The sequence below is a fragment of the Sceloporus undulatus genome, chromosome 6, assembly GCF_019175285.1.
Source record: "Sceloporus undulatus isolate JIND9_A2432 ecotype Alabama chromosome 6, SceUnd_v1.1, whole genome shotgun sequence".
Lineage (NCBI taxonomy): Eukaryota > Metazoa > Chordata > Lepidosauria > Squamata > Phrynosomatidae > Sceloporus > Sceloporus undulatus.
Genome location: NC_056527.1, coordinates 168,771,844 through 168,781,899, shown reverse-complemented (window position 1 = coordinate 168,781,899; position 10,056 = coordinate 168,771,844). Strand labels below are relative to the sequence as shown.

The 10,056-nt window shown below is 47.0% G+C and overlaps 1 protein-coding gene across 1 annotated transcript; it reads right to left on the bottom strand.

Moving 5' to 3' along the window:
- Positions 1–202: 202 nt before the first annotated feature.
- On the bottom strand, positions 203–9,221 carry LOC121934046. Its single transcript, XM_042474022.1, is given in 8 exon segments — positions 203–6,551; positions 6,820–7,048; positions 7,200–7,265; positions 7,267–7,383; positions 7,385–7,642; positions 8,261–8,394; positions 8,725–8,817; positions 9,200–9,221. Coding segments are annotated over 8 exon segments (1,335 nt in total). The 3' UTR covers positions 203–6,135.
- Positions 9,222–10,056: the final 835 nt, after the last annotated feature.

The following is a 10,056-nucleotide window of genomic DNA, read 5'->3' as shown; positions in this document are numbered from 1 at the left end:
TGAAACCCCACGATTGCCCCTGCATTGCTTTCACATTGACCCTGAGATGACTTCAAATGTTGCTTGAGTGATAAGGACCTGAGCCCCAGTGCTTTGTAAGAGCAAACCCGGCCTCATTGCAAAGGCAAGAGAGGGAAGGCAAGCTGATGGCCGCTGGCTGTGGCAGGGGAGTGTGGGCTATGCATCCAGTGGGAACAGAGGCTGTCATGGCGTCCTCCTGACAGGGACCCAGTTCCAGGCCCTGGCAGCCACTAGACCCCATCTTGGAGCCCAAGGACTGGGGGAACGACCCCTATTCGCTTCCAGGGCAAAGCTAAGGGGGGGGGGCGTGCGTGTGTCTGTGGGAGGAAAACTAGGAGGTAAGGAGCAAGGGTAGGGGGCATGGAAAGTTGCTGGGGTTGAACTTTGCACGCTGTCCAGGTCTCTGGGTCTCCGGAGAAGAAATAAACAAATGGGGGAAAAATCCTAACAGTCTAAGTCTATTGTCTATAGATCTTCTAAGAAGTCCTAAAAGCCTTTGGGCATCTTGGCATCCCTGGCCGCGATCCGGGGGCTTCGTCTTAAGAGCATGCTTTCCTGTTGTTCTGTTGTAGTGGCCTTCCCTCTCTTGCTCATTTCAAATCGTTCTCTGGGTGCAGTCATCTCCATTCGTGCTGGCGCACTATGGGGTCTTGCTGGCTGAGGAAAAGTAATCTGGAAGGTCTGAGCAGGAGTACTCTTGGGGCGATCAGGGGCTTGCTCAGGAGCTGGAATCTGCATCCATGCCCCCTGGGCCATGGCTATCCCTGCTGCTTGTCCTCGGTTCCCCTGCCGAGCGTCCTGGTTGGCCCAGCAGGCGGCAGGCTGACGTGGCAGTCTCCCCTGCCAAAGATAGAAAAGAATAATAAGACATGGATACTTTCTTCCCAAGACGGTTTTCAAATTTTACAGTGTCGATTTACAAACTTTGCATTTTGCAATGTTACTTCCAAGTTTTATTACGCATTTCCTATCAGTTCTGTGCCAATTTGGTGTCGATATCTTATTTGAATTTGGATTGTCCATTGTGCCACATTATTTATTTATTATCATGAATATAGAGCACTGTAAAAATTGCAAATCGCTTTACATACCCTAATATACTGATGTATAAGTCGAGGGCAGGTTTTGGGGCCCAAAATCAGGGTTTTTGAAATGACCCATGGATAAGTTGAGGGACTCTGGGACCCGTGAAAAGCAGGGCGCAAGTGTTTGCAGCCAGGAGGGGTTAGGTCTAAAGCCCTGTAGGGGCTCCCTGATCAGGAGGGGCTAGGTCTAGACACCAAAACTTTCTTGCCCTTGGACCTCGGCTGGAAAGAGACAAAGAGGGCTTTGGACTTTCTGAAGACAGCTGTCCTCTTAAGATAGATTTTGATGGCTCTGTGCATGTCCAGGGTGTGCCAGATCTTTTCCAACTCTTTAGAAGCCAAGGACAGAAGGAAGGCAAGACAATGTCTTGAGACGTGTGAAAAACCGAATTCATCTTGGGGGTGAATGTTGGATCAGGGTGAAGTAGAACCGAGTCTGGTCTGATGATGCACAGCTCTTTTCTCACCGATAGGACGCCAATCTCCAAAACGCAGCGGGCAGTTGTCACGGCCATGAGGATCAGCATCTTCCAGGTGAGGAACTTGAGAGACGCCTCCCTCAGAGGCTCAAATGATCATATGGTTAGAGTTTGTAGAACCTTGTGGAGGTTCCAGGACGGGAATTGATGTCTTGTTGGAGGTGCTCTTTTGGAAACTCCCTTGAGTAGCCTGGAAATATGAGGGTGAGCGGATACCTGAACAGTCTCATGGTGAGGAAGGATAGAGGTAATAGCCACCACCCGTCTCTTGACTGTGTTAGGGCCAAGTCCCTGGTCAATTCCATCTTGGAGAAACTGGAGAAGTGTGGAGACAGTGACTCAGAGAAAGTCTTTCTTCTTTCGCTTATACCATCTCTTGAAGGCCTTGAATGTATATTTGTAGATCTTTATTGTAGAAGGCCGCCTGGACGCCAGGATGGACTCAATCACTTCCGGGGAGTAGCCATAACCAGTCAGCATTATCCGTTCAATCTCCAGGCATGAAGCTGTAGCCATGCTGGATCTGGAAGGTGAACTTGGCCCTGTTACAGTAAGTCTGGTCTGGTCGGGAGAGGTAGACTCTGGGTTGCCAGGTCAAGAATCTCTGAGAACCAGGGTTGTCTGGGCTATGCTGGCGCCATTAGGATGACTTGTGATCTGGACCTCTGGATTCGTGACACAGGTTTTGACAGCAACTGAACTGGCGGGAAGATGTACAGGAGACCTGTTGGCCAATGACAATTGAGGCTGTCGAGATCTTCTGATCCTTCGGTCTTGGCATTGGATGGGGAGGCGAACAGATCTATGATCGGACGGCAGAGTATCGCCACGATGGTCTGGAACATCTCTGGGTGTAGGCTCCACTTGTCGTGATCTAAGTCAGTTCGGCTTGGTCAATCTGCCTTGGAGTTTAGTTGGCCCTGGAAATGTTTGGCCTCCAGGGATAGCAAGTTGATTTCTGCTCAAGACAGAAGAGTCTTGGCCTCGTCCATCAGGGATCGAAATCTTGTCCCCCCCCCCCCCCCCCCGACATTTGACGTGGGCCTTGGCCGTAATGTTGTCCATCCTTATCATAACAGTCCTGCGGTTAATAAGCTGTCTGAATGACAGCAGGGCCAGACGAATCGTTCGGAGTTCTAGCCAGTTGATGACATGGGACCACTCTGTTAGGCTCCACCGCCCCTGCAAATAAGCATCTTGAAGGTCCAAAGAAGAAAGAAAGTCCCTGGGCTGAAGGCTGGCCAAGATGGTCTGCAGCGTCTCCATTCGGAATTCCTTTTTTCGGATGTACCTGTTGACCCCTCTTAAGTTTAAGATGGCTCTCCAGGATCCGTTTTACTTGGGAACTAGGAAGAACGTTCCCAAGCATCCTTTTCCCCTCTGGTCTTTTGGTAACTGGTTTGATGGCTTGAATGGAGAGCAGTCGTTCGATGGCTTCCAGCAGGAGGGGGTGTTTTTCAGGATCGTTGGACTTGGGAGACGGCATGAACATGTCGCATGGCATACGACGGAACTCTATTTGGTAGCCTTGGCGAACCGTGTCCAGAACCCACTTGTCTGAGGTGGACCTCTCCCAAACGATCCCAAAACCCTGGAGTTGGCCTCCTACTGGAGGGACCCCGTCATGAGTGCTGGGGCTTCTGGGAAGGCTTGGGGCCTCCTCCGTCCTTCGCAGCCCAGCCTGGCTCCATTGGAAAGGCCAGACTTGAGAGACTGGAGATTCCTCCCTTTAGCCAGCAAAGAAGAGCAGAAAGGGCATGCCTCTGTTGTTCCAAGAGGCTGCAGAGAAGCATTCATTAGTCAAGCAGCACCTGGGTCAAGGGCGGGCGATATAAGTCACCTGGCACACGCTGAGTGTTTGTCAGTGATTGTTAGTGAACATTAGTGAACGCTGCTGGCTTCTCTGGATCTTGTCCCTGGACTCTTGGCGTCCTAGACTTTTTTTAATGTTTAAATAATCTGAACCCGGTTTATTAAATCTTATAAGTGTATGAATGTACACTATTTCTTATGTACAAAAAACATAAAACAAAACCCTAACACCAAACTTTAATTGAAAAAGTGCTTCTTCAATCAGACAGCATTTTGAATGTCACAAGTTATTTTTGTGATTACTGTAACTCAACAGAAAATGAATTATTTCAAAGGGGTTCAATGTACAGCCAGCCCTCCCTCCGTCGGATGAGGGCCTTCCCTGTAGTCCTTAAACATTCAGGTTCTTTTAATGAGAGGATTTAAATCAAAGGAATGTCTGACCAAGGCTATACAGAGAAGGGACAGACTAATAGGATATTCGTGGGATATTTTAATCTTGCAAAGGCAGAATTTAGATAAAGAAAATGCTACTTGAAACAAAACAAGCTGAGCCTCAATTCTGAACCAAGGCTGCTCTTTTGATAGGACATTGCCCTTCTAGAAATAATGTCAGGGTGCATCTTCCAGAATTAAATCAGTTTGACATCACTTCAACCGCCATGACTCCTGGGATCTGTACAGCTCTTTGACAGACCAGGCTGAATACCTCACCAAACTACAAATCCCGGGAGTCTGCGGGCTAGTCATGTCAGTTAAAGAGGTGTCAAACTGCCTCAGTTGTGCAGTGTGGATACACCCTCAGATCACTTTCTCTGGAAAAAGGATGTGCTTCCAAGTCATGCTTCTAAGAGCATTTCTGAAATGCTCCCTGTCTCAATTTATTCACCCCGCACTGCAAACTGCAATGCTTCTGTGCATTTGAATCCAGAGGAAACGCTCAAAAGCTTCAAATGGCAAATGAAGGAAGAGAGATGGTAATAATGACTCAACTCCCAATTGTTCCAAAAGGAGAAGTTTCAAGATCTATGCAGAGCCTTGCAAGGCCCAACTCTCCAACTTAAAATGATGGCAACCTCCCCATGGGCCATTGCTGTGTGTGAGACTACTGTAATAACTGGGCAGTGCAGGTTTTGAAGGCTGTGCATGTGCTCAGGAGTGTGTGCACTCATCTCTCTGGAATGAGCTGCATTAACTATGGCCTATGCCATAAACCAGTGGTATATCATATATGTGGTCTTTTGCAGCAGGGGCCTTTTGAAGGTCACCCCAAAGGCACAGCTCCAGCTGCCATTTATTTATTTATTGTCCCCAAAGTCCATGTTTGCTCCCAGAAATTTCCAGGAGTGGCAATTTTGCAATAACTCCTCTCCTCCCCAACCACAGATATCTGGTCATTTTCAATATTTATTTGTTCCTTGTAAGTTTAGGGCAGGTGTAGTCCAGTTGGCTCCTAGAACCTGCCCATCCCTGCCATAAATAAATAGCAATGGAGATAGGACAAAAAAGAAGAAGATGGAGTAGAAGAGGCTTCACATCGGCTTCTGTTTTATGATATGCCAAAGAGTGCACTCCTGTAATTTACTCATTTAAATCACTTCCACCTTTTTTGCAAGACTCTCTTTGTGACTGACTGGTTTTGTGGGAGCTGCGTTAATGTTTTATGTCTAGGTGCGTCATCGTTTCAATCAGAACAGACCACGGTTATGTTAATCGTCTCGTACAATAAACACAACAGCTACAAAACTCTGCAGTTAGGCATGGCTATAAACTGTTATTAAAAAAAGAAATCCCTAAAGCACTTTTTAAACAATGGGGGGGGGGGAAATCTTGCCAAAAAAAGAACTTCCCTCCCCATCAATGCAAAAAAACCCATAACATATACTGTAACTGGAGACACATTTCTTCACATGGGTATATTCCACAGTTCCCTTTCTGTTTCAAGTGCTCTGGAGACACTGGGTCTCTTTATAAGCATCATTTTTTCCCTGGCACAGAGATTCATCTCCATGACAGACGAAAGCACCTGCCTTTTATAAGCACAAACTTTGTCCCATGGGTGAATGACTGAAAACTGCTGTGAGGACAAATTGCTCTATCCTTGGACACAAGGATGGCATCAGAAAAATCATGTTTGCACCTATTTTCATATGCTGTCCAAACCACCTCTATCCCCTAAAGAAACCCTTACTTCTTCCGACATGGAGATTCATTACAATGCCAGGAGGGTTAACTTATGATGCAGCAAATAGCGATGCTGTAAAACAAAGGTGTTTCAGAAGTACTTACAAACTGGAGGCATCGCTTTCTACCCGACATGTGTACACTGTCTGTAACCTCTGCAGAAACTCCCTCTAAAACCCTTGGGGTTTGTTCTTCAGATGCCCAATCTTGTTTTATCAACTTCTCTCTTGGTGGCAAGTTATAAGTGCTGCTGGTGATGTTCTCTTCTTCATGACTAGTGTTGTGGTCCTCCCCTTTCCTGCTGGGGATCTCAACATGCAATAGTCCTACACTAACATTGACCCCTAGTCTTGTATTTTGCCTACTGGGCACCTGCAAATGAGACCCTTGGTTGGCAACCAAGCTGTAGCAGGCTTTTTGGTCTCCTAAAACTAACTTTTGCTACATTATCAAGGGATGTGGCAACCTGCGTTTCCCCATTGCTTTCTGATATGCACGGATGCAACCGTTTTGCAGTGTCCCTTGTAGGTAAATCTGCCTCTCTCATTTCTGTCTCACTCTTGGAACCTAGGGCTCCTCTTTTCAGTCATTTCATGCCGCTCACCAGGAAAATTTGGCACTGAAAGGCCCTCCTGCCTTTTGAACAAAAATACTTCTGTGCTCTGTCTTTCCCCCAAAAGCACAGGCTTCTTCTTGTTCCGAGTACTTTTTAGACCTGCTCTAAAATTGCTGGAGATGTTGAATTCATATGAGTTTTTGTGTTTGAACAGAGACAAAGGCAACAAGCAATTTGGCACTTTAAGGTTCCTGGCTTTGTCCTTCTCAGGTGGTAGGTTTCTTTGGTTCAGCTTACCATCAAATATAACCTTTCTTTCTTCTGCAGTTCTTTTTAGAGGTAAACCAGGACGCTCAGACAGCACAAGGCCTTGGTTTTCCTGTGAGTTCACCACAGTGCAACGGCACAGATCTTCTGTACATGATGTTGCTCACTCGCTATTACGAGAAGCACTTCCTGCAGTCTCTTTTTCAGGTCTCAAAGAATGCTGCAAATCCTTCCCTGGTGGACCTTCTTTCTTCACTTTCCCCCTCTGTTTTGAGAGGGCATTGCTTTGACCCTGGAACTGCTGGCACTTTGCTTTAGAGAGAGCAGCATAGTGTTTATCGACTGCCAGATTCTCAACAATTCCATTGGAGACTGGAATCACTGAACTAATTGTGGAGTCTTTAGATCTCTCTGCCAAAAACCTCCCTTCGGTCTTTGGATTTTTTCTTTAGCTTCCGCTTAGACCTCAAAAGCTCTTTGACAGCTGTATCCAGATCCTCATCACTATCCAAAGAACTGCTCTTGTCATCTACCCCACTTTTTGTGGCCTCTGTGTTGTATTTTTCCCAAAACCAAGAAGCCCTTGTGGTGGAGGGTTTGCAAAATCCACAAAACTGGGAGTGGCTAGAGTATTTTGTGGGCACCTAGCCACCCTTCCAGCTGCTCTATTTTGTGGTATTGTGAAATCATCTTCTGCTTGGGATGCAGAGATTTTTGAATGGTTATTACCCACAGAGCAATAACCCATCTCTGACAGTCTCTGCTGTGTGCGCTTGGTTCCTCTGACTATTTTGCTCCCCCACCCTTAAATTTCCTTTTATGACTTAGTGAGTGTTTTAATGGTTTAGGGGATGGATGTATGCTTGAGGCTCTGGATCTGCTCAGCTGGTTGCCCTGAGGAGGGAGGAATTTGGACAGAGTGCAAGGCCACTTTGGATTTGGTTATCAAGTGTTCTGTCTGTGCTTTGACAGCCAAAAAAAGCTCTTATCTCCTTTTCAATGCTGTCATCACTGTCCACATTACTACTGTCACTCTCATGTTGAGAAGCTAATGTATTGTGGGAATAAAAGGCAGGGTCTGTCGTGAAGGATCGGCTGTCGCTTCCTACAGGAGGTGCCAGGATGGTCTTGGAGATGTCCAAGATGGCTTCTGCGCACTTCAGTTCAGCAGCAGAGTCTGCCCAACAAGAGGCCTGGAGTGTAACTGCACATGTGGCAACGTTGCTTTCTGCAGGGGCCTGAATTGGGCCATTGTCCATACTATAATGGGTGCCACACATCTCCTCGTTCCTCTGGTTTGAGGGACCTGTTTCCTCTTGCTACTTAGAAACTTTCTTAGGGTCCTGTGGCAAGGCACTTTTTACTGAATGGATCACCAGATGTGCAGATAGATCTCAAACCTGCTAGCCCTTAACTCTTCTTTTTCAAAAGAACACGGCCAGTTTGGGAGTCTGCTGCTTTCCTGATTTTCTCAATCTGGTAAAGCTGAATAGCCTCCTCGATACCCATCACTACTTGAATCAGATCTATCTTTGCTTTCATATCTTTGTTCTTCTTCTGGCTTCCAAAGCTTTTGCTTTTTCTCAGTTTCTCTGCTTGTTCTAGGAAGAGGGCCTGACCAGCCAAAGGTCTTTTAATCTGTGTCTGTCTGTTTTGAAGCCTGCAGACTCTTCATCAGTTTTTGACTCAAACATGAGGAGGGAGTGCTGGTGTCTTGTAGATCAGGGATTCGTCTTAAGAAAGAGTGCCTTGTCCCCTCGCTTTTGGTGAACTGGGCTCACTCTGTTGTAGTACCTTCTTCTGACTTCTGATGGCCAGCTTCTCTTGGGTTCCCCCAGCTGCAGCCTCCTTCTTGCCTGCTTCTTTTTCTCATTTAAGAACTGTTCTACTCGCTTTTGTACTCTGCTCAAAAGATCATCACTACTTATGCTGCAAGGAGAGGCTGCCCACTGGACATTGTTGTCTCTCAAGCCATCAAGAGCAGGTGTTGCTGTACCACATTGGCCTTAACATTTGCAGGGAATACATTGGCAGCTGCATCTGGCCATGGACATTCATGATGGACCTGTTTCTCTCCATCTCCATTTTGACTACTCCTTGGAATGGACTCAACAACCCAAACTCTCTGGCATCCTGGACCTTGGACTGAACCGGTATTTTATTCTTAAACTGTCTGTTGGCTCCTTGGCCTTTTCAGCCGTGTGTGTGTGTGTTGGCAGCATTCCCGGACACCTTATTTTGGCCAGGGCTTCTTGGGTCAAGAGAGACCTTACAAGGCGCACCATCTGTTCTGGGGGGGGGGGATTATTTATGGCCTCACCTCCTGCTCGCCCTCCTGCAACCCTGACTGACATTGTCAAGGGCTGGCCTTGACAATGAGCGGCGGTGGGGTCCCGGGGAGCTAGGTCCAACACTGATAAAATCAGGACAAAAGAAGAAGGTTTGGTTGAGAGGAACCAGGCCACGTCTACCAGGAGCTAGGCAGGAAGAAGTCTGAGGTTGCAAGGGGGGGGGGGTCAGGCCCCTGGCTTTGTTTTTTCTCTCCCTGCCTTCCAGGAGCTTTTGGGGCAGAGCTACCCAATGGTAAGGAGGGAGGCTCCTTCTCTGCTGGGAAATTACATTGGCCCATCAATAGGTCAAGACAGATTTTTAGGTCAATTATTAAACTAAATGTTCTAGACTCTATACATGAATCTATATACAGCAATAAAACCAAAATCAACAAAACACAGGCCCCTCTCCTTCCCATCAGACACAACTGCATAAATAATGTGAAGACACCGGGCAATGCTCACATTTCTCCATCTGTCCCTCCATGCTCCCACGAAGGCAACCACAGCTCTTCTGTTTGCCACGAAGAGACAGCAAATCCCGACCATAAAGATCATAAGGCTGGATGACGCCACCAATGGTGGTGGGTTCAAATCACAAGTCCCTGTCATGGTGCAAGGTTTTTGTCCTGTTAGGAAGAACCCCAAACAGAGAACACCCAGCACCACTAACGCATTGTAGTCAGCCATGATTGCCAAGGCCAACTGGATACACACTCTGGACCTTAAGGTCATTCAACTGCAGTTCCCTTGTGAGGTCATGATGTCCTGTTACTATCAGCTCAGTCCCCTCCCAAATCATGGTAACAAGCACTGCATATCCTGTTACTTTTATGTATTTGTTTACTGCATACATTTATACACTGGCTTTTCCCCTGGGAAGGTGAACAGCCTCTTGGTTCTAATTCCAAAGGAATACAAGGCAGCCCTCTGGACATGCCCTAGACTACCACTAGAGAAAACACTTCTCCAGGCATTTGTAGGCCCTCCAGCATGATTCTATGGCCAACCTTTGGCAGATGTTGACCATGGGGTATTGCCCGAGGACCTAGAGACTACTAGAGGTGTTTGTAGGTCCTCCAGCATGATTTTGTATGGAGGCTGCAATGACTAAACATGGGAGAGGCATGAGAAATGTGTTTTATGTGCAGAAGTGTCACACTACGCTCATCTCGGCCAAAGTGAGCTGATCCTTTCCAGATCACAAATGTGACATTCCCACCTCCTGGTGCACATCTACCTCATTCTGGCATCCAGACATTAGGAAACCAAAGCAGCTATGATTATATCCAGGACAAAGGACAAAGACATTTAAGCCCAGG